The sequence below is a fragment of the Mustela putorius genome, unplaced genomic scaffold, assembly GCF_011764305.1.
Source record: "Mustela putorius furo isolate JIRA1106 unplaced genomic scaffold, ASM1176430v1.1 tig00537338_pilon_pilon_pilon, whole genome shotgun sequence".
In the NCBI taxonomy this organism is placed as follows: Eukaryota; Metazoa; Chordata; class Mammalia; order Carnivora; family Mustelidae; genus Mustela; species Mustela putorius.
The window spans coordinates 2,400,769-2,425,045 of record NW_025422460.1 but is presented as its reverse complement, the minus strand read 5'-3'; the positions used below and the strand labels follow the sequence as shown (position 1 = coordinate 2,425,045).

General features: G+C 49.4%; 1 protein-coding gene across 7 annotated transcripts in view; it reads right to left on the bottom strand.

The window, feature by feature from the left end:
• LIMS2 (LIM zinc finger domain containing 2) overlaps window positions 1–23,114 on the bottom strand; it is a 38,096-nt gene extending 14,982 nt beyond the window's left edge. The window contains exons 1-4 of one of the 7 annotated variants that reach the window (XM_004779687.3): window positions 22,928–23,114; window positions 20,852–20,980; window positions 2,250–2,409; window positions 87–153 (exon numbers count right to left, since the gene is read on the bottom strand). In XM_004779687.3, the coding sequence (XP_004779744.1) occupies window positions 87–153; window positions 2,250–2,409; window positions 20,852–20,925 (301 nt within the window). In that variant the 5' untranslated portion in view covers window positions 20,926–20,980; window positions 22,928–23,114. Of the gene's footprint in view, window positions 1–86; window positions 154–2,249; window positions 2,410–3,568; window positions 3,667–8,914; window positions 9,138–20,851; window positions 20,981–22,492; window positions 22,550–22,927 lie in introns of those variants that run through there. The other 6 variants (XM_004779691.3, XM_004779692.3, XM_004779686.3 and 3 more) reach the window with 6 other exon arrangements.
• Between the last annotated feature and the right edge of the window lie 1,163 nt (window positions 23,115–24,277).

Below are 24,277 nucleotides of genomic sequence, written 5' to 3'. Positions count from 1 at the left end.
AGGGGATCAAGGAAGAGCACCTGTGCTCCCGCCTACCTGCCCAACCCCCTAGGCATGCAGAGGAGTGTGCTACATCCAGCCCTTACCGCAGGATCCACAGCATGGAGCAAACAGCATTTGGAAGTCATGTTCGCAGTACTTCCGGCCTTCAAACTGCAAATGGACCAGCAGAGAATGTTCAAGCAAACCTCCATCATTCCCCTCCAGCTGGCCGGTCTTTGTTGGATCAGGACCCACCCTCAGGAAAGCTAGAAAGGCACCCCAATTTGTGCAATTGCTACCGTGACAGGAAACCGGGTGCGGCACCCAACCCTCCCTGCGGAGAAGACTTCCTAGAGGAGGTGGTAAGGAGCTGGAAGACCGCAGGGGGTTGGAGTGCTGAGAGGAGGGCAACCCAGAGCAGCAGGGCCAAGGCCTGGAGATGGGAGGGAATCCGCAGGAATGGGCCTTTACCACAGGGCGGGCGTGCAAAGTAAGGGGTCTCCAAGAAGCTGGGAACTGGGCAAGGCCAGCCCTCAAAAGCCACTGCTGTTTGCACAAGACCTTGGCCCTGCTGGTCCTGGGAGCGAGCTGAGGGCTGGGACCAAGTCTGATTTATAAATGTCGCTTGGCCCTATTTCCTGTGTATTTTCTCTGTGTGAGAAGTCCATTTCCCTCAGAGGCCACAAGATACCCAGAGAGGGAGACGGAAAGAGGGACACAGGAAAAACATGGGGGCCTGAGGGAGAACCCCAAGTCCTGCAGCTAGCAGGAGCCACTCCAGGCACCAGCCACTGTCCCCATCTGCCTGGACAATGATGGCCTTGCCATGGTCCCAAGTGTGGCCAAGCCCTGCCCCAGATTTCTTCTCCCTTGACAATTTTCTTTTTAAAAAAGTTTGGTTTGTCCTCTTCTCTGAAATGAGCATCTTATTAGTCTGCAACTGAATATGGCCCTACACAGTAGCCCATAGAGGAAGCAGGGCATGAACTTCATTCTGCACCTACTGTATGCCAGGCTTTGTTCTAGGCACATGGCCACCACAAACAGAGCTCAGCCTCCCTTCCCCCTCCCTTCCCCCTGCCTCTACAGTAGGCCAGCATTTCCCAAGAGGATGGAAGTCTCCAATGCTGTCAATAGGAGCTCACACACTGCATGGCCGTCCATCTGCCCATCCTGTCAGCTGTACCTTCGAAGCCTCTCTGGTCTCTGAGACCTGGTCACCACCTCCACTGCAACCACCAGTGGCATACTGGTAAATGATGACCAACCGGCCCTTTGGAAGACGGGGTCTGCTCTGTAGCATTTACCAGTTTCTATGGTGTGATAATTCCTGCCACGGACAATGTCAGGCTCCCAACACAACATCAGCATGGAGTTAAGATATGTGTGGCAGCCATCAGGGTACATTTCCACCACCCAGGTACAAGAGACAAATAACTTCGAAGGCACAGATGATAGGAAAATGTAATAAAATAATTAGGAAGTGGTGAGTTTTGAGTATGTGTTACCCTTGTTTCCAATAAAATTTTATCTCACTGTACATTTAGATAACTTAATTTTTAATAAGAGTTATGTTTAACCACTAGTTGGCAAGATTATTGAAAATTTAAATAATCTGCTCTTATGAGCCAGTGTGATCCAGTTCACTTGACCAGGGTTTTTTTGGTAATCCAGCTTCTGGTCCCAGCTTCTGTGCCTGCCCATATTTGTATCTCCCCAGCACAGCAAGGAGAGTGGTCCTTTTCAAGCTGTCAGACAGACTGCCTCTGGCAACCCTCAAATACCCTACATGCACTGACCTCAGGGCCTTTGCACCTGACTGTGCTCTCTGATGCATGCTCTTCTTGCAGATGTAGGCTGGCTCCCTCACCTCCTTCAGGTCTGCTCAAACATCATCTTCCCTGACCACCCTCTGTCCGCACCCCAATTCCCTGTACCCAGAGCACTGAGCACCATCTGATATACCATATATTTATTGTGTTCACCGTCTGCTCTCAAAGGAGGGTATGAACTGCCAGAGCTGGGTGTTTGCGTCCCATGGGCTCCCAGAGTCTACCCAGAGGAGGCTGGATGAATAGTGACTCTCCTTCACAGCTTCACAAGTGAAGACACGCCCGCAAAGGGCAGACCTGGCCTGACTGTTCATCAGTCACTGGTTGGGACCATGGCTGGCACAGCCTGTTAGCTCCTAGGAAGCAGGCTCTGAGCTGGTGGGGGCTCAGGCTCCAATACGGTAGTCCGGCCGAGGGTCCCGGCCAGGTGCTCACCTCGTAGAAGAGCCCCTCAGGGAATGGCCGGAAGCACTGGGCACACACGAAGCAGTGCTCGTGGTACAGCTCTCCGTTGCTGTTGACGATCCGCTCAGCAGGGGCGAAGCGTGCCTGGCAGCGCTGGCACACTGCATTGGCCAAGGCGTTGGACATGTTGCTGGGGGGAAAGGGGTGGACAGGTCAGGCCTGGGGAGGGGCAAAGACAAGCAAGCCTGGGGAGCTGCACTCAAGGGGCACACCTCCCTCCTTAAAAAGTTAAAATGCTTGGGCACCTGGGTGACTCAGTGGATTAAAGCCTCTGCCTTCGGCTCAGGTCATGATCCCAGGGTCCTGGGATTGAGCCCCGCATCAGGCTCTCTGCTCAGCAGGGAGCCTGCTTCCCCCTCTCTGCCTGCCTCTCTGCCTACTTGTGATCTGGGTCTATCAAATAAATAAATAAAATCTTACCAAAAAAAAAAAGTTAAAATGCTCTCCAGAGTAAGGGAACTCGCTGTCCTCACCCTGATGACAGTCTTGGCACTGTGGGGACTCGGCAACATGCAGTCAGGGCTGAGCTGCCTGGCAGTGGCTTCGCCTATGCTTGCATCGAAGCTTCTGTGTTCTGTGGGCATCCTAAGTGCCAGCACACACCAGTCTATAGTATGTATTCCCAGACCACAACCCTACCAGGCCAATGCAGCATCCCCATTTTATACATGAACCAGCCGAGGTCTGCAGAGAGTTAGTGTTCTTCCTGAGGGCCACAGTGGTTGGAGGCAAAGCCTGGATTAGAAACCGGCACCCCTCCAGACTCTAAAGCCCCCATCTTTCTGGATGCCCTAGAGTCCCCATGCACATCTATGGAGCATCAGACATGGCCAGGACATAGCCAGGCACACACCGATCAGAGCAGCGAGGGCTCAAGACCAGCACCCTCACGGTGGCCTGGGCTGACCTCACTCTCTGGGTCTAGACTCCCAGCCATGGAAAGACCAGAGGATGGGTTATAGGCCAGTTAGATGAGGGCCATGTGCCAGCACTCAGCAGCATGTCTGGCCCACAGTAAGCCCCCACAAGGACAGTGCAGTAGTTGCCAACATCTGTGCTTGGTTCCTAGGCTCGGTCTTCATCATGCTGGCCCATGTGTTGGGGTATCTGTGGTCACCTCAGCTCCTTCTTATGCCTACTATTGCATCTTCTCAGGGAACCAGAGTCTCCCAGATATAGAGCTTTACCCAGGCATAAATCGGTAGCTCTGTAATCCACTCATTTAATCCCTGAGGCAACCCTGCCCTCCAGATGAGAGACCTAAGGCTCAGAGAGGTTAAGTAACTTGCCCAAGCTCACACAGCAGATGACAGAGTCCAGATTTGAATCCAGATTGCTCAGACTTCAGTGGCTCTTTCCTCTGCACCAGGAGCTAGTTGCAAACCACCTGCCTCAAAAAACATGTAACCACCTTACCATGGAGAAGGTGAGAGTGGGAATCTTTGGGATAGGAGCAGGCTGGGAGCAAATGTCCTCATCCAGGGTGGGCAACACCACCCCTGGGGTAAGTGGTAGACTTCCTTCTGGGAGGAGTAAAGTCCAAACAAGGGGGAAATGCCCACATTGAGCCAAGCCCATGCTGAAAGGCCCTGAGATGTGGCCTGGAAGAGCTGTCTCAGACTGACAGCCTCTATGACCTTCCAAAATACTGACGTCCAGGCCTTCTGCAATAAGGACAGCAAATAGGTTTTGTCTCAATTGTCAGCTCTGACAGATGGGTGGGGCAGGGGGCTGGGGTGGTGCCTGGATATCTGGGCAAAGCAGGACAGTCATGTTCAGCAAGGAGACATTCAACAAGCCGGCAAGGTCAGGTAGACATACAGAGTGACTAGACACAAGCTGCCTGCTCCCGAGAATCTTCCCAGCCTGTTCTGCCTTCTAGAGTGTGAATCCCATTCCTGCCTTGCTGCTGCAACATTATGAGAAGAATTCTTGAGTGAGTGAAGCTCTGGCTGGGGTGTTCAAGTGTCCATCACAGGGAAGGTTACCTAAACAGGATGAGTGCAGGAGGTGGGAGAGGGCTCTGCTGGTCAGGGGTCTGGGGGTGGGTTAGGGGCAGTGGGACTAACGGGGAGCCGCTGGCACCTAGACAGGCTGAAGCTAGACTGGGGGCCCCAGGCAGGACTCCCTCTCTGTTCAGCCTAGAAACCATGTGGCAGAAAGGGGCTCTTCAGAAGTCTTGCCAGGCACTTCTAGATGTCTCAACCTGCCCTCAGCTGTGTTTTGGGGACCAAAGACACTTTCTTTGTCCTCATACTGGTCACCGGTGCAAGGACACAGGATGGTGGCAGGGTCAGGCAGAGCCCAAGATGCAAGGCACCGTCTGCGTGTGGCAACCAGCCCCCAACCCAATACACACCCGCACCCCCTGCAGGTCTCCACAAGGTGGGCCAGACACGCAGAGGAGTGACAACCTAAGCCGCAATGGAGGGCTGGGCTGGACTCATCACCACAGGCATGGTTTCCCACTGGGGAACACTGGGAGCCTCGCAGCCTTGCCCTCCTACAGCACACACCCACGGTGGTGGGAGGAAGTTCCAACTCCCGGCTGTGCACAAGACCTTACTGGTCTTGGAGAAGTGAGAAATCAACAGGAAATCCTGTGACCTTGGATCTGGAATTCCCCAAAGGACCCAGAAAATGAAGCCAAAACAAGGATTCAAGTCCAGCTCCCAGGCTTTTGGATTGCAGCTTAAAGCCCCAGTGCCTCCCAAGGCCCCTTGCCCTCTAGCCTCCAGTGGGGCAGACCCAACTCCCACTTCCAGCCACTGCCTCCTCAGCCAAAGCCACACCTTAGAGGTGGCCCACCCGGCAGCCACTGTCACTTGCTTGCTCCTAGCCCAGGCACTTGACCAAACTTCAACATTCCACCCTTGTTAAGTAGACCCTCTGTTAAACTCTCCTCTGTGATTCCATCTCATGGTGACTGTGTTCCTGGCCAGGACCCTAACAGATAGCACCCCCACAGAAGCTGGCCACACTTTACCTTCCTGTTCATCTTCACCTGGTCCCCTAGCCAGAGCAGCTGTTCTTTAACTGGTCTGAGTCTAGTTCCCTGGCTGGGTCCCCGGGTGCCTCGGGTTGAAGATTTTGCTGTCTGTCTCCTGCATGCCTTGCACAAGCCCTGGCAGTGGAAGGTGGGGTGTGGAGGGGACCACCTATCTTTCACACCCACTGGCTGCTCCAGCCCAAGTCCTGGGGGGCAGCAGCACCCCAAAGGGACTCCTGGGCCCGCACCCCCATGCCATCCTGTTCATGACCACAGACAACACTCCAACCCACTGGCCTAAGACAGAGGGATGGACAGAGAGGCAAAGGAGCCTAGCAAATAAACCATGTCACCATGAGAGAAAGGCCAGCCATCTCCTGCAGGAGGCAATGACACAAGAGGGTGTTCCGGGCTCACTCTTCCATGTTTGAATCCTAATAGCCCCCACCATCAGCTGAGGGACCTGGAAAAGGATACCAGCTTCTCTGCACCTCACCTGCAAAGAGCTGTGCCAGAGTAGCAATTACCTCCTCACAGAGCCAAGATGAAGAGCTCACAGCATACAGCGCATTAAGCCCAGGGCCAGGCATGCTAAGCACTGTGTGAAGAGAGCTGTTGTTTCCCTGCAACTCTGGGAGCCTTCAGAGCACCTCCTCCCCAGCCCAGTGCTGGAGAAGGCCTGCAGCCTGCCTGCACTCCCTGCCAGAGAGCAAAGGGTGGGAGACATGGACATTCCACGTCCTCCCTCACACATTCCAACCAAGAACGGGGAGCACCAAGTCAGCCTAGTGTGTCCCCCAAGGAGACATCACCATCCTGCCCCCGTTGGACGACACTCAATGCTGCCAAAGGCAGAGCTGGTGCCCAGAGAATGTACAAGAGCATACCATCTGTGGCTCTTTGCCAACCCTTCCCAACACCCCAAAACACTCTCAATCCTGAACCCGACACAAGCCAGTTTGTAAGCTTGTGAAAGATGTCACTGGGTGATGAGATGGCACTGAACATTATAATGGCTGGGGTGGGGGGAGCCCTCTCTGTGCCCACTTCTTGTGAGGAGAGGTTGCTGGTTCCAGATAAGGAAACTGAAGTACAGAGAGGGTCAGTAACTTGCTAAGGGTCTCACAGGACTGGACCATGTTCACTCCTGTCCCCTTAGCTCCTGGTAGCATTATACAGGCACAGCCATTCAAGACTCTGCTTTATGTTTTGTTTTATTGTGTTTTATAACAACCCTAGACCCTGGGGCACCTGGGTGGCTCAGTGGGTTAAGCCATCTGCCTTCGGCTCAGGTTATGATCCTGGGATCCTGGGATAAAGTCCTGTGCCAGGCTCCCGCGCAGCAAGGAGCCTCCTTCTCCCTCTCCCTGTCCTTCCCCCTGCTTGTGTGCGCTCTCTCACTCTCTCTCAAGTGAAAAAATAAGACCTTTAAAAAAAATAGAAAGAAAAGAATAACCACCCTAGACCCCGCCCCACACGAGCCTCCCACCCATCTGAGCCTAGAAAGATAAGATGAGGGCTGGGAATAAGCAGAGGCTGGCCACAGGGGTCCGTTCACACTTGAGAATGAGTCAGTATTACTGAGGGCAACGAATCCAAGGCATGTGCTGTACGGCCAGGCAAACTAGGCTGCCCAGGTGGCTCAGGTGTTCCCTGGCTGTGCTGTCTGCTCAAAGTAAGCCCTGAGCCAGGGCCTCCTCATCTAGGAAGCCACAGCTACCTTCACAGGTAGCTGGGAGGATTCAGTGAGGTGACACCTGCAAGCACAGCCCAGAATGGCTCTATCAGAGCAGCCAGTCCCATTCCTTCCCTCCTTCATGTGACACCTCTTTACTGAGCACCTCCTCTGTGCTCAGGCACTGTTCCTGGCACAGGGAGCAAAGGGGGATCTCACGGCAGCATGACCTCTGAAGCTCGAGTGGAAGCTGCCCCAGGCACCGCCCAGGCCTCCTCCCTCATGAGGGTACCTGGCTGCAAGAATTTCCACCAAGCCAGTCCCAGCCTTAGCCTGGGGAATGCTGGAAAATGAAATGCCGCCTTGGGCTGCTCCAAACGATACACTGACCCCACCAGGAACATTTTCCCAGGCTGGTTGGAGCCTGTGGGAGATTACATGGCTTTTCCTGCAGCCCTAGCCATACCTCTTCACTCCAGCGCCTTCTCTGACTCGGAAGCAGGTGCACTTTAAAACCGTCCCACTGATAACAGAAGGCTGAGGGAGGGCACGAGGCAGAAACTCACGGAAAAATAAAGACAAGTACATATAAATGTATGTGCCTGCATGCAGAGGACTTTCCTGAGGCCTGATTTTTATGACCACGCCCATGTGCCCTCCTTGCATCTTGGCCTTGTCTATACCGTGAAATCTCTCTCCAGCATGGTCTCTGGCCTCTCAATACCCTGGGAGCCACTCCCTGCACCACACCTCACTCCATGCATGTCTGAGGACATCCAGAGGCCTACCGGTAAGGGTTCCCCTTCTAGCACTGTCACACTCAGGTGAGTTTCGTGGCATCCTGGCTTCACGTTCCCCACCTGAGCAATGGGCTTGTCCAGTCCCCGTCCTGGTGCGCAAGGAGACTGCCATCCCAGGTGTGCAACAGGGGCAGCTCTACAACTTGTATTGCACCACCACCACCACCCCCACCCAATGCTCTGCTCCTTGCTCTGTCATTTACCCCAGATGTCTCTGGTAGCTCAGTCCTCATTACCTCTCCGGAAGGCTGTTCTGATCATAGAGACACAGTGAGCTCAGAGCAGGCTGGATTTTCCCAGCATAGCATTAGCACCTCCCCCAACTTCCTTTAATCCCTGGGTCCTCCAGATCCCCCTCACCTCTGTCTCTGTGACTCCCTGTCTCCTCCCTGACTCCCCAGTCCTTCCTCCCAACCTCAGTGGCCTCTGCCACTGTTCCTCACTCACCTTCTCCTCTGGGGGCTGTACCTGGCACTGTCATGCTAATAACTCCACATTCACAGCCCTCATCAATCTCTCCCCAACTTTCTGCTACAAGTTTCCACCCTGATGGCCCCTGAGGCCCAGCCCCCAGCCCCTGAGACCCACACCAGTGGCTGTACCACCATCTCCATGCCCCTTCAGACCCTCCCCTCGGATCGCCTCACCCCCAGTTAACTCATCTCCTCCCATGCACTGAGCTGCATCCTGAGCCCCACAGGCTCCCCTTCCTGTCCCAGAAGAGGCTTTCATCCGTTGTCTACACTGGCAATTCTCCATGGGATAAAGCAGTTCAGATTTTAGGGTCTGTCCAAACTGGCTTCAGATCACAGCCTAGTCATTTTTGGATGGGTGATGTCCAGCAGGTTCCTCCACCACTATTTGTTCATCTCAAAGTGGCAACACAGTGATCCCAGTCTGAAAGCAGTATTGGGAGTTCCGTGGGACAACCTAACTCCAACACCCCATTCTCAGCGGACCGCCCAAGAACGTTGATCCAGGATGACATCAAACCCACTACATGAATCCCGCCCTCCCCCCAACCACACCGCCAGCCCAGGCGCTATCCCCACGCCCTGGGCGGACAGGCTCCTGCCATCGGAAGGGCCAAGCCGGGTGTCCGAGGAAAGGCCGGCAGCCACGGCTTTCCGGCCATTGTCCCTGCGGACCCCTCCCAGCCCTGGCCACCTACCCCAGCGCGGCGGGCGGGGGGCTCTGCCGGTGCTGGCGCCTCCGGTAGAGCCCCGACGCGGCGAGCGCGCCCAGCCGGGCTGCCATGGTGCGGGCCTCCTCCTGGCGTGGCGGGGCGGCCCTGCTCTGACGTACCGCGACAACCCCGGCCTCGGGGGTCAGAGGAGGTGGCGAGAGCCGCAGGGCCGCCGGCAGCCACCTCCGGACAAGCGCCGCGACGGCGGCGACGGGACAGACCAGCCTGCAGGGGGCGCCTCTCCCCCCACCCCCTCTGCACAGGAGCTCACGTTACACACTGCGATCTCCAAAGGGCAGCAGAGTCAACTCCAAATAGAAAGGATATTGTTCACTTGGCGGGGGCAGCACAGTGAAAGCAGAGGCTGGTGGGGCTGGGTCCAGGCTGGGGGAAGGACTCGCTGGGAAGGTCCCAAACAGCACTGAGGTAAGGTCCATAGTGTCAGGACAGGATGCCTGGGGGTCCCAGGCTGAGAGGAGTCTAACAGAGAACCCTAAGCCACCTGACATGCTGATGATAGACTCTTGGCTGGGGAGGGCACTATGGTACTGACCTAATTTAGGAATCCTAAAAAACAGTTAAGAAGCTAGTGAGGAAGTCCCACACATGCCCACCTTCTGCCTTGTTCCCTTCCCTGAGAGCCTGCGCTGCAAATGCCACCTGGAGACCCAGACCAGGGCAGCCTTGGTCCCTTGGATCCGACCAACAAATTGACCAAGCACCCAAAAGAAGTCCATGCTGTCAAAGCTCAGAGAACAGGTTATCCCTCAACATGTCAGGAAAAGCAGAAGGAGCAGAGTCTGAGAGAAGACCTCCAGGAAGGCACCATTTCCATAACACCAGCAGGGTTATTGTGATCCAAGTGCAAACACCCACGGTCAGCTTCTGAATAGTGGCCACTGCTGGCTAAGCAAGCACTATGGTCAGCAATAAAATAAGGATCCAGAGCACTCGTGGAGATCTTTAACACTGATTCCATTTCCTTGAAGAACCTTTCTAGTAAAGTTCGAAAGCACGAGCAGTATCTGCCTCTGCCTTTCAAAAGAAAAAAACAGTAGCTCTCCTGAACAGTGGGGTGCTGGTCCTCCTACACTAGGGTGGAGGGAAACTTTGGAGAGGATCTATTGGCACTCAGATGCCAGGCCCACATACCAAGAAGCATACCTCATCCAGCAAATCTCAACTCATTAACCACCCTGGGGGTCAGCTCCAAAACACAGGCAGATGATCACAAGCACTGGGTGCAATATAACTTGTAAATGCCATTTGATGCCAAAAGTACCAAGCACTAATCAATTCAACAAATATTTTTTTAAAGGTGGCTGTACAGGCAAAAGAGCATAGAAAGACTGAGGTTGTAAGAGCCAATGAGTACAAAGATGACCTCCCCCTCTCTGATGTGGATAGCTGAAAGCTTAAGAAAGCTTATTAGAAAGTTCTGTTATAGTGCCTTGAAGTCCATGCCCTGGGGCCTGGGTCCCTCCTACCAGCCCCAATAAGCCCTTCCCATGGGGAAATTCTGAGCTCTGGAAACCAGAACTCACCCGGAGCCACAGTTTGTTTCATTTAAGGAGGGAACATTTATTTAGGGTTTCTGCAATTACAGATAGACCAGAGAGGGAGGACATAACCACAAGTGTTTTGTGCCTCATAATTTGTAAATGAAGTTCAAGTGCAAGGTTACCAAGCACTAATCAATTCAACAAATATTTGCTGTAAAAGGAAGCACCAGGGGCTAGAAATTGAGAACAGAAATTAGAGTCTGATTAAGCCCAAATTCCAAATCTCTGCACAGCCTTGTGCCCCAGCCCTCCAATTCTGCAACCTGTCTGGCAGAAAAGTGTGTCACAGCATTGCGGGTGTCCCCAGCCAGCACTGTGGCCCTAGAGGACAAAGTTGCAAAAACATAGTAAGAATAAATGGCAGAGTAAGAACCTTTGAAATTTTGTCCCTCCATAAAAACAATGAAAAAACTAGCAAAAAATGTCAGAATCTACTTTTTCAGAACTCTGTAAATTAACCACAGTTTTGCAGTAACCCAGGGGCATTTGGTCAAGAATTTTGGTAAGAACAGTGAGCTTTGTGGTGTTTCAACTTATCCTAGCCCATGACCCCTATACCCTAATTCCATGGCTGCCTTGAAAAATAACATCCCACATTTCCAATTATTAAGAAGCAGACAGGACTGGAACTCCTTTAAACCTTCATTTCCTGGAAGACTCCATGTGAATGGCTTGTCTTTATGTGACCTCACTCACACATACCCAATGCTAAAAGCCTCTCTTGGGGGGTATTTATCAAATGTACTACTATTTTAACTGCCTCTGGTAGCATAGGTGTCATTGCCATAGGCAATGGATAACTGTAGGGGCGTCAATAAACTAATCAAAAAGCTTAAAAGGAAAAACTGAGGAATGGGATGTCCTCAGGGGATTCAAAAAGGACCAACATATTCCTGGGATTCTAGAAGTTCACGCAAAAGCCCAGGACTGCTTGTATGCTCAGGGAAGAACTAAGGTCCGAAGCTCTCACTTCTGACTGACCTTCAGGCTTGTGTAAGGCAGGAATGAAGGCTAAGGCAGAGTTGTAAACTGCCCAGTTGAATGCTGAAGGTGGGACCCAACATAGGCTTATGTGCTCTCAGCAAAGACTGAAAGACTTACTGGTTTCAGGCATTGAGGGAAAACCTTATCCAGTCATTAGCTGGCCACTAAAGCAACCAAGCAGAGACTTCAGTGGTCACAAAGGAGAGAGATACAGACTTTAGAGAATTAGATCAGAAAAGTCACTAAAGGGGCACCTGGGTGGCTCAGTCAGGTAAGCATCTCCTTTGGCTCAGGTGATGATCTCAGGGTCCTGGGATCAAGCCCCACATCAGGCTCTTGCTCAGCAGCAAGTCTACTTCTCCCTCTCCCTCTGTGCTCTCTCCTATTCACTCTCTCAAATAAATAAAATATTTTTTTAAAAAATAGAAATTAAGAAGTTTTTAAGTAAAAAAAAAAAAAGAAAAGTCACTAAACAAACAAGTAGCAACAATGAACTCTGAAGAGTGAGGGAGAATCTGATCTCAGAATTGCCACATTTTATTTGAAATGTCCAATTCTCAGCAAAAAATTATGAGACACACAAAGAAATCAAAAAGTATGACCCTTCCACAGAAAAAAAAGAGCAATCAACAGAAACTGTCCCTGAGGAAGCCCAAATATTAGATTTACTAGACAGACTTTAAATATGTTCAAAAACTAAAGGAAACCATGTCTTAAAAAAATAAAGGAAAGTATGAGAATGATATCTCTCCAAGTGGAGAATATTGATAAAGAGACAGAAATTATTAAATGAGACCAAATAGAAATTCTGCAGTTGAAATAAATACTAAAAAGAGTCCTTCAGGATGAAATTAAAGGACATTAGGCAATAATTTTAATCTACACGAAGAAATAAAAGGCAGCAAAGTATATTTAACCTTAACATAGTAAAGGTAACTATATATAAAATAGAAGACAATATATAAATGTACTTTTGTTTATCAACCTATTTTTCCCGTCTGATTTTAAAACAACAGCATAATGAAATAACACAAAAGAAGGCAATAATAGTGTAGGAATTGAGAAACAAAAAATACGTAAGAGTTATATTGTAAGAAACAGTAAATGGTAAATGTAAAATAATAACATTAAATGTAAATGGATTAAACTTTCCAATTAAAAGTCAGAAATTAGCAAATGGAATTTTTTTTTTAAAAACATGATCTACTTATATGATTTCTATAAGAAATTCACTTCAGACAAAAACACAAATAATTTGAAAGTAAAAGTATGGAAAATATATACCATGCCAACAGCAACTAAAAAAGAACTGGAGTGGCTATCTATACTAACATCAGACAAAATAGATTTTAAGACAAAAATTGTTACAAGAGCAATAAAGGATCTTTTATAGTGATAAAAGCATCAATCCATCAAAAATAAATAACAAGTATAAATATATATGCACCCTAACAATAGACTCAAAATACTTAGAGAAAAATTGGTAGAATGAGAGAAAAATAGATAATTTAGCAATAATAGCTAGATACTCTAATACTCCACTTTTTAAAAAGATTTTTATTTATTTATTTGAGAAAGAGAAAGAGAGAGCACGCACAAGCTGGGGGAGGGGCAGAGGGACAAAGGGAGAGGGAGATGCAGACTCCTTGCTGAGCTGGGAGCCCAATGTGGGGCTTGATCCCAGTGTCCTGAGATCACAGGACCCTGAGATCATGACCTGACCCAAAGGCAGATGTTTCAGCCAGCTGATGCTAAGCCACCCAGATGCCCCAAAACTCAACTTTCTTAATGGATAGACTAAATTACACAAAAGCTAAACAAGGATATAGAAGACATAAACAACACTATAAACCAACTATACCTAAAAGGCATCCATGAGACACTCTACCCATTAATAGCAGAACATGTGTTCTCAAGGGTACATGGAACATTCTCCAGAATAGACCATATGCCAGGCAATGAAAAGAGCCTCAGGAAACTTAAAAGGACTGAGACCATAGGAAGCACAGTCTTAGATCACAATGGAATAAAATCTAAAATCAATAAGAGAAGGAAATTTAGGAAATTCACAAATATGTGGAAATTAAACAACACACTCCTAAGGAACTGCTGAGTCAAAGAAAAAAAAAGGGAATTTGGAAAGAGACCTTGAAATGAAAACACAACACACCAAAATTTATGAGATGTAGCTCAAGTGGTGTTTGAGGGAAATTTATATTTCTAAATAGTTGTATGGTTATAACTATAGTTATTTCTAGTTGTATCATAGGGGTGCCAGGCTGGCTCTGTCAGTAGAGCACGTGACTCCTGATCTTGAGGTCATGATTAAGGCCCATGTTGGGCACGAAGCCTATTTAAAAAAAATAGTTGTGTAATAGTTAAATAGTTGTATAGTATAAAATAGCTTTATAGTCATATATTTTAAAGGATCTCAAATCAATAACTTAACCTTTCACTTTAAAAAACCAGAAACAGAAAAATAAACTAAACTCAAAGTAAGCATAGGGAAGGAAATAATAAGGATCAGAGCAGAAATAAGTGAAAAAGAGTTTAGAAAAATAAAAGATAGAGAAAACCAACAAAACCAAAAGTGATTCTGTGATAAGATCAACAAAACTAAGAAACCTTTAGCTAGACTGACCAAGAAAAAAAAAAAAGAACACACAAATGACCAAAATGAGGAATGAAAGAAGGGACTGAAGTTAGAGAAACCTAAAGGACTGTAAGGGAATGCTGTGAACAGTTATATACAAACTACATTACAGCAAACCAAATAACCTAGCTGAAATGGACAAATACCTAGAAAGACATAAACTACCAAAACTGAATCAACAAGAAATGTAAGATCCAAATAGGCCAACAACAAGAGACTGGATCCATAATCAAAATCTTCCAGGGCATCTGGCTAGCAAGGTCAATGGAGCATGCAACTCTTGATCTTGAGGTTGGGAGGTTGAAACCCACATTGGATCTAGAGATTACTCTTAAAAAAATAATAAATCTTTAGAAAAAATCTTCCTGCAAAGATGAGCCCAGGACCAAATGGTTTTATTGGTGAATTTTACCAAATGTTTAAGTAGCATTAACACCAATCCTTCACAAACTCTCAAAAAACCTACCAGGAAGGAATGCTTCCCAACTCACTCAATGAGATCAACATTACCCTGCCCTGAATCAGAAAAATATATCACAAGAAAACTGCAGATGAATATTGTTTATGAATATAGATGCAAATGTCCTCAACAAAACTGAATCTAGCAGCCTATAAAAAGTATTACATATCATGACCAAATGAGATTTATATCAGGATATAAAGTTGGTTTAACATCCAAAATCAATGTAATTGATTACATTATATGAATGCTGAGAATGCACTTGACAAAGCCCAACACACTCTCATGATTAGAAACAATAACAGGGCGCCTGGGTGGCTCAGTGGGTTAAGCCGCTGCCTTCGGCTCAGGTCATGATCTCAGGGTCCTGGGATCAAGTCCCGCATCGGGCTCTCTGCTCAGCAGGGAGCCTGCTTCCTCCTCTCTCTCTCTGCCTGCCTCTCTGCCTACTTGTGATCTCTCTCTGTCAAATAAATAAATAAAATCTTTAAAAAAAAAATAGAAACAATAACAAAACACCTTTAACAAATGAGGAATGGAAGAGTACCTCCTAAGCCAAATAAAAACCCAGAGCTAACATCATACCTAATGGTAAAAGACTGAGGGCTTTCCCCCTAAGGTCAGGAACAAGACAAGATGTCCAGTATTGCCATTTCTTTTCAACATAGTAGTGGAGGTTCTAGCAAGGACAATTAGAAATAAAAGTAAATAAAGGAAAGAAAATGTATCCAGCTTAGAAAAGAAGTAAAACTATCTCCATTTCCATACCACATATTCTTATATACAGAAAAGCCTAAACCCAGAGCACCTGGGTGGCTCAGTCATTAAGCGTTTGCCTTCAGCTCAGGTCATGATCTCAGGGTCCTGGGATCAAGCCCCACATCAGGCTCCCTGCTCATCGGGAAGCCTGCTTTTCCCTCTCCCACTCCCCCTGCTTGTGTTCCCTCTCTCACTGTATTTCTCTCTATCAAATAAATATAGAAGATCTTTAAAAAAAAAAAAAAAAAGCCTAAACGCCAAGAAAAACCACTACAGCTAGAAAATAAGTTCAGCAAGTTTGCGGGATAAAAAAAAAATCAATATAAAAAACTCACAACCAATAAGCAATATGAATATGAAATTAATAAAACAATTCCATTTACACTAGCATCATAACAAATACAATACCTAGGAATAAATTTAACCAGCAAAGGGTAAAACTTCTACACTGAAAACTATACAACATTGTTGAAAGAAACTAAAGAAGACCTAAATAAATGGAAAGACAATCCATGTTCATGGATTGGAAAACTTGATATTGTTAAAAGACAGTTCCTTCCCCCCATAAAACTGACCTATAGATACAATACAAAGCCTATCAAAATTCTAACTGCCTTTTTTACAGAAATGGGCAAGCTGATTCTAAAATTCATATGGAAGTGCAAAAGACCCAGAATAACCAAAACAACTTGAAAAAGAATAAAGTCAGAAGAGCCATATTTCCCAATTTCAAAATTTACTACAGATTTACAGTAGTAATAATCAAAGAGTCTGGTACTGGAACAAGAACAGACACATATATAAATGGAATAGGACTAAAAGTCCAGAAATAATTCCATAATCCAAAATCAACTGATTTTCAATGAGACTGCCAAGACAATTCAATGAGGAAAAATAGTTTTGTTGACAAATGATGCTAGGACCTCTGGATGGCCACATGCAAAAGAATGGTTTTAAAACCCTACCTTGGGACGCCTGGGTGGCTCAGTTGGTTAAGCAGCTGCCTTCGGCTCAGGTCATGATCCCAGCATCCTGGGATCGAGTCCCACATCGGGCTCCTTGCTCTGAAGGGAGCCTGCTTCTCCCTCTGACTCTGCCTTCCACTATGTCTGCCTGTGCTCGCTCTCGCTCTCTCTCTCTCTCTGACAAATAAATAAATAAAATCTTTAAAAAAAATTAAAAAATAAAAAAATAAACCCCTACCTCAGGCCATGTATAAAACTGAGTCACAATGGGTCGAAATCCAAAATTTAAGAGTTGAAAGTATGAACTCTTAGAAGAAAACATAGGTATAAATCTCCATGACCTGGATTAGGTAACACTTCCCTAGGTATGACACCCAAAATTCAAGCAATCAAAGAATAAATTGGATTTCATCAAAATTTGAAACTTTTGTGCATTAAAGAACACTATCAAGAAAATTAGAAGACAGGGGCACCTGGGTGGCTCAGTGGGTTGAGCCTCTGCCTTTGGCTCAGGTCATGATCTTGCGGCCCTGGGATCAAGCCCCGCATCTGGCTCTCTGCTCAGCGGGGAGCTTGCTTCCTCCTCTCTCTCTGCCTGCCTCTCTGCCTACTTGTGATCTCTCTCTATCAAATAAATAAATAAAATCTTAAAAAAAAAAGAAAAGAAAATTAGAAGATGACCCACAGAATAGGAGAAAATATTTGCAAGTTATGTAAGTGTCTTGTATCCAGAACACATAAAAACTCTTAAATTCCAACAGTAAAAAGACAACCCAATTTAAAAATGGGCACCCAATCTGAATAAACATTTCTCCAAAGAAGATATACCAGCGACCAATAAGTACATGAAAAGATGGCCAACATGACAAGTTTGTGGGAAATGAAAATCAAAACCAGGGTGGCTCTTAAGAGTCACTTAAGAGTTTGTCTTTGGTTCAGGCCATGATCCCAGGGTCCTGGGTTCAAGCTCTGAGTCCAGCTCCCTGCTCAGCATGGACCCTGCTTCTCCCTCTCCTCCCCACTCGTGCCCTCTCTCTCGCTTTCTCTGTAGCTATCTGTCTCCCTCCCTCTCAAATAAATAAATAAAGTCTAAAAAAAAACCACACCACAATGTGATACCACTTCACACTCACTGAAACAAACAATAAGTGTTAGTGAGGGTGTGGAGAAAATTAGAACCCTCATACATTCCCTGGTGGGAATATAAGGTACGCAGTTATTCAGAAAACAGCTTGGCAATTCCTCAAAAAATTTCACATAGAGGGGCGCCTGGGTGGCTCAGTGGGTTAAAGCCTCTGCCTTCGGCTCAGGTCATGATCCCAGGGTCCTGGGATTGAGCCCCGCATCAGGCTCTCTGCTCAGCCGGGAGCCTGCTTCCTCCTCTCTCTCGGCCTGCCTTTCTGCCTACTTGTGATCTCTGTCTGTCAAATAAATAAATAAAATCTTTTAAAAAAAAATTTTTTTTCACATAGAATTACCATGTTATCCAGCCAGTCCACTCCAAAATATATGCTCAAGAGACTAGAAAATATATATAGAAATGTTCACCACAGCATTATTCATAAAAACCAAAAAGCAGATGCAATTAAAATGTCCACCACAAATGAACACATAGACAAAACGTGGTATAGCCATGCAATGAAATATTATTTGCACACCCCCCCAAAAGAGGAATGAAGTACCGACTCATACTACAACATAAATGCACCTTGAAAATATTGTGCTAAATGAAAAAAGCCAAGCCAAAAAAAAAAGCCACACAATATATATAGTTCCATTTATAGGAAATATCCAGAACAGATACATCTATAGAGACAGGCTGCCAGGAGCTGGGGATTGACTGCACGTGGGTATAGGGTGTCTTGTGGGGGTTATGAAAATGTTCTAGAATTAGTGGTGATGGTTGTACAACTCGTGGCTGTATTAAAAACCCACTATTTATACACCCTGAAATAGTGTATTTTATGGTATGTGGATTATATCACAAATGTCTAAAAAGCACACGTGTAGTGAAGAATACAAGAATACTACATAGCTTACTAGAGGTAGGGACAGAGGCCAGGGCCACCAACAAGTTGTGAAGGAGGGCTGTCACCCCCTGTGGCTAAGCCATGAGTGCCATCCCAAGAGCAGCCAGAATCACCACCACAAACAACCCCTTCACCACAGCCAACTCACACTGCCCGCCTCGACTCCCTGGGAGGCCAGGGCCTTCCATATGCCTCAGATGGATAACCTTTTCCAACCTTCTTACCCCACGTGAAATCTGATTTTGACAATTTTATTTTCTTCATTTAAAACTCCAGCATCAGGGGCACCAGGGTGGCTCAGTCGGTTAAGCAACTACCTTTAGCTCAGGTCATGATCTCAGGGGGTCCTGGGATTAAGTTCCACATGGGGTTCCCTGCTCAGCAGGAAGTCTGCTTCTCTCTCTGCCTCTGCCCTTCCCCTCTGCTCATGCTATGTGCCTGTCTGTCTGTCTGTCTCTCTCTCTTTCATAAATAAATAAAAAATCTTTTAAAAAATAAAATAAAATAAAACTCCAGCATCAGTGTGGACACATCTTTGGTGCTACATACATACATACATCAGTCATGACATCTTAGTCACCCATTGTCCTCTTGTGTATCTCATTAACACATTCACATTATGTCATCTTGAGCAAATATTCATCATCAGAAATTTAAAAGATTTGTATAACCAGGACAAGGAGAGTTAAGGTGTCTCCCTCTGTCCACCTATCCAGAGATGAAGACCTGAGGAACATTTAAGTATGAGTCCATACATGGCAGATGGAGCAGAGCAAAGCAGTGTATTTCCAGATGCAGGGCAGCCACTGTGCGTGGAAAGCCCAGCCCCTCTCCCCAGGGGGGTCCCAAGTGCTGACTGCTAAATTTTCAGGAGTTTGTGAACCAGTTAGTGTCATGTTGATAGTGCAAAGTGAGCTGAGGTGGGAGTATTTTCAGCCTTGGATTAGACACACTACAAATCAGGCCCTCTGTACCCAATGGCACTGCCCTCGCAGGGTCAGAGTCAACCTTGGAAGCAGAGGGAAAGGGAGGAGCTAAGGGGCTATGGGTGGTACCAGGCCTGGCCTGGGGTTCAGAGGCCAGCTATGTGGCCCTTGTCATCTGCTTCACACAGCTCCATGTGCTGTGCAGAGAACCCTGGTTGCCACCCTTCTGTCAAGGGGGTCACAGGGTATGCTCCTGGGGAAGTTGGGGAGCAGCGGAGAGCACTGTGGAGGGCGGGGGTGCAGGTGGACGTGGGGATAGGGATCCAGCAGCCCCACTCTGCACCATAGCCGGCACAGGCCCAGCTTGGGTCCCGCATAGGGAAGCCTCAGCAGACAACAGGTCACGTGGTGGGTGGGACCGCACTCTACAGCAGGCCAAGCTGCTGAGCTCGCCCACTGTGGGCGCAATGTCCCAGGATGCACTTGGAGGAGGGCCTCCAACAGGCTGGATCCCCAAGCAGGGGTGTGTCCTGTCTGGGTCCTAACATCCTCCCTGTACATCAGTGGTGATATCAAAGGTCCCTTCAGTTGGGACAAAGACTAGGGTGTTTTTAAGATCCAGAGTCTTCTGGCCACAGACCAGGGCTGAGCTTCCATCCCACAGCATGGCCCCTCCCTAACTACACCCATGCTCAAGACCTCACTGACCCTTCTGCCCCAGCTCAGTCCTCTCCCAGGCGTTGGACCCTCTTTCCAGTTGCCTCCCATGCTTCCTCTTAGACTTGTCACAGCTCTTCAAATCCTTCATGGCCTAAACTAGCACAGCACCTACACCTGCCACCACAACTGGGCATCCTCCTGGATTCCATTCTCTCTCTCTTTTTTTAAGATTTTATTTATTTATTTGACAGACAGAGATCACAAGTAGGCAGAGAGGCAGGCAGAGAGAGAGAGGAAGAAGCAGGCTCCCCACTGAGCAGAGAGCCCGATGCGGGACTCGATCCCAGGATGCTGGGATCATGACCTGAGCCGAAGGCAGAGGCTTTAACCCACTGAGCCACCCAGGAGCCCCCCGGATTCCATTCTGTTGGTCAGGTCCTCCAATTCCACCTCCCAGACCCCCTGAGTCCGGCTCCTCTTCCCCATCCCCATGGCTGCTGAAGAGGAGCCCCCTTGTTGTGGGCCTCCTAACCCATCTCTACCTCAGCAGCACCCAGAGGGGTGTTTCCAAAGTGCACTGCTGTGTACATCCCTCTAGGTCTCCTCACTGGCTCTCCACTGCCCTCCCTCTGGCCTTGCCCACTCTGGTCCTGTGAGGGGCTAGCACTTCACACAGATGGCAGGGAGAGCCCCAGTGGTATGTGAGGTGTATGATGAGAGGGTTGTTTCCGAAGGTCAGCCTGGTTCTAGGCAGTGTGGGTGGGTGTGGAGAGAACCAGGATCCGGGTGTGAGCACTATCCTGACGTCCCATGGGGGCAGCAGACATGCAGAGGTCAAAGTGGCACGCAACAGAGCAAAAATGAAACTCCATAGCTTCTGGGACAGGAAAACCCTCACCCACCCCAATGGTTGGATTAGATACCCATTTTTCAGCTGGCCTGGCCCCACGCCTGTGGTAGAGGGGGAGGCAAGCCAGTCCTGGCCTGAGCGCTGCATGTGGCGAGCAGACTTCAAGGGAGGGTGTCAAACAATGCTTCCAGACAGCTCACAGCTGCGAAAAGCAAATGAGCAGGAAAAGACACCATGAGAAAAGAAGCAAGCCACCAAAATATTCCCAAAGGCATCTCTAAGGAGCGGAACTATGGGTGTTTTCTTTCTTTCCTTCTTTTTCTGTTCCCGTCATCTTTTCTGTTTCTGCGTTTTTTCTAACTCTCTGAGATGAGCAATGTTACTTTCACAAGGAAAAACTCTGTCCAGTGTTTTGCAAGGTGCACTCTGGTCCCTGTTTCATTTGATGACTGGCATTTCTCAGGACCCCTGCAGCAAGGCAGGCTGGCCCCTGCTCCCACCACCAGCCTGCCTTCCCCGTTTCTCTCGCTGGGCTGTCGGGCAGCTGACCTGATGGCCTCCATCTGCCTGGAACACTCAGGGGTGACAGGACCCCTGCCAAGGTGTCTGCTCTGCCTCACATCCTGCAGGCTATAGGGGTGGAAGCTGCTGCCAAAGCGGGCAGCATATGGCTCTGCCTTATTAGGGTGTTGGCTGTGCCTGAGACTCCGCCTAGCACACATCCCACCTCGACCCTGGTCTGTGCTACTCCTGACACTGTCCCAGTTTCACTCCCTCCCTTCTCTGGATGGGCAACCAGGCCGCTGACAGTCAAGCCCTGCAGGTGACTGGAAAGCCGGGGGCTGCCAAGCACACAAAAAGGGTGAGCTCTGGAAGGCCAATGGCGTCTGCAGACTCTGGCCACAATGGGAGCAGGCAGCCTAGTGCATCGGAGGCACAGTTGCTGGATCAAAGGAATACGTGCCGGGACGCCTGGGTGGCTCAGTTGGTTAAGCAGCTGCCTTCGGCTCAGATCATGATCCCAGCGTCCTGGGATGGAGTCCCACATGGGGCTCCTTGCTCCGCAGGGAGCCTGCTTCTCCCTTTGACTCTGCCTTCCACTGTGTCTGCCTGTGCTAGCTCTCACTCGCTCTCTCTCTGACAAATAAATAAATCTTTAAAAAAAAAAAAAAGGATACGTGCCATTTTGGGTGTCCTAGCTGTCCTCCTGCTCCAGGCCAGTGTGCCTCTGCCCTCCTGGTGACCACTTTACATGCCACCCAGGTTTGGGACACCACCCTGCCCTCCGTAGCTGCTCCCTATTCCTGGGCACTGCCTCTCCTAGCCCTTTTCCCTAGCAAAACCACAGGATTTTCGTAGTCCACAAGCCACAAGTCGAAGAGCATCCTCCTGCCAGGACTTGGCTGGAAGGGGGCTGCTGGACCTCAGAGACCATTCCCTCCCACCTAGTCGTGAGTCATGCACTTGTACCCAGGCATGTTCCAGAAAGGACTGCAGAGGCCAACAATCGCCAGACACTAGTGCACATGTGACCAGCCTCCTGAGTCACTCAGCCTCTGTGCCCTCAGTTACCTCATCTGTGAAATGGCAACAGGGCTGGAGAGCCCAGGCTGGGCCACGTGGCCCTGCCCCCACCCCACCCCAAACAGCCTGTGCTTGGACAGAGTTCCAGCCAGGCCCCCACACAGACCTTTTACTATTTTTAAATGTTTACCATTTCTGGCTTACAGAGGAGGAAACCCAGGCTCCAAAGGTGAGGTCTCTGCAGGATCACACAGCTGGGGGTCAAAGAAGCTGATAGAAGCTAACAGTCCGGTTTTAAAGCCTTGTTTAGTTGGTTGTGACCTTGGGCGAGTCCCAGCCCCTCTGAGCCCTGGTTCTCCGTTAGTGAGGGGTTAACTGAGTCCATCTTGGAGGGGTAGGCGGTGGGGCGGCCGGCCGGTCACCAGCAGAGGTTAGGGGCATTCCGGTACTGACAGGCGCGGCTACCCTGACACCCAGCGGAGGTCGAGGGCCAGGCCGGAGGCGCGGCAGGTGAATTGGCCGGCTTCCCCAGAGCAGAGGGCAGGGGTCGGGGCGGGGGTCCGGTCCCGCAGTCCCGCCCAGACAGGGGCCCTCCCGGCCCTTGGCGTGGGTGGGGGGCTGTTACCTTCCCGTCATGGTAGCTGCGCGCGCTGAGCCCGAGGTCGCCTCGGGACCCCCCTCCGCCGCCTCAGCAACCAGACGAGCACCAGCCAGCAGGTCCGGGGCGAGGAGCAGGGAGACGCCCAAAAAAGGCCAAGAGCGGCTCCGCCCGCGGCCCAGCCCCAGCCCAGCCCAGCCCGCGAGGTGGGGGCGGAGGGGAGGCGGGGGGGGGGGGTGGAATCCGCCCCGCCCGCGAGGTTGTGGGGGTGAAGTGGGGGCGGAGGGGTGGGCCCCGCCACTCGCGCGATCCTAGCTCTGGGGATACCCAAGCTTGGCCTGCGGCGAGCACTGGTCACGTCCTCCCTTCCAGGGCTTCGCTCGCCACCTCCCCGGATTCCGGGCATAGTTTTCCTTTTAAAGGGAGTGAAGTTATAATAACCGCGAACAAGCCCCCCAGTCCCGCCGGAATGCCCTGCCTGGAGCTTCCCCTCCGCTGTCCCGGGCTGCCCAGGAAAGCGAACACCGGCGGGGGACGAGGAACTGGAGGACATAGAGGGACGATCCTGAGACCACCTCCCTGCTGGCTCCAAGCCCTGAATTCCCACTGCGGCCCTGGCCAGAGAGGGGATCACCTTCACGCTTTCATTCCTCAAAGTGACGTTTCTGGGCGCCGACTCCCTCCTGAGCGGGGGGTGGGAGGTTGGGGAGTAGGGGAGCCTGGGAACCCCCAGTCCGCGATGTCCTGCCCCTAAGGAGGCCAAGGTCTAACGACGCCCCTCCAAATCAGCGCCCTTCCAAGTCAGCGCCCCTCCAAGTCATGAGCCCAACAGCATACTGAGATGCCAGATCGGCGCCCCCCCCCCGTGGGGGCAAATAACGGTTTGTGAGCAACCCCTCACCTAGCAAAAGGTACTTTACAATGAAAAAATCAACCCCCCAAGTTGGGGAGGAGAACTAAGTACTCCTCTCTATAAGGAAGGACTATGGACAAGTTAGAGAAGAGCTGTTTAAAGGGACTGTGTGATACAAAACCATTTAGGCAATCTCTTCTGGGGAAATCATTACACAAGCAAACAAAACAAACAAACAAACAAAAACCCTCACCCTTTCTGCCTACAGGCAGGTATTTCTAGAGCTGGGCTGTGGAGCATAGCTTGTGATTGCAAGCAGCCCAAATATCACATTGTGAGGCCAGGACCGAGCAGCCTCATATGTTAACCCTACCGAACATCATATTACCTCTAGCTTGGCAACAGATAAAGACTATCTAGAAATGACAGTGCTAAGTAGCAACTCACAAATAAGCAGTGGAATGCAGAATAATGAGTTGATAGCACCATGCAGACTTACATCTGCAGAACTGAGCTGGGAAAAG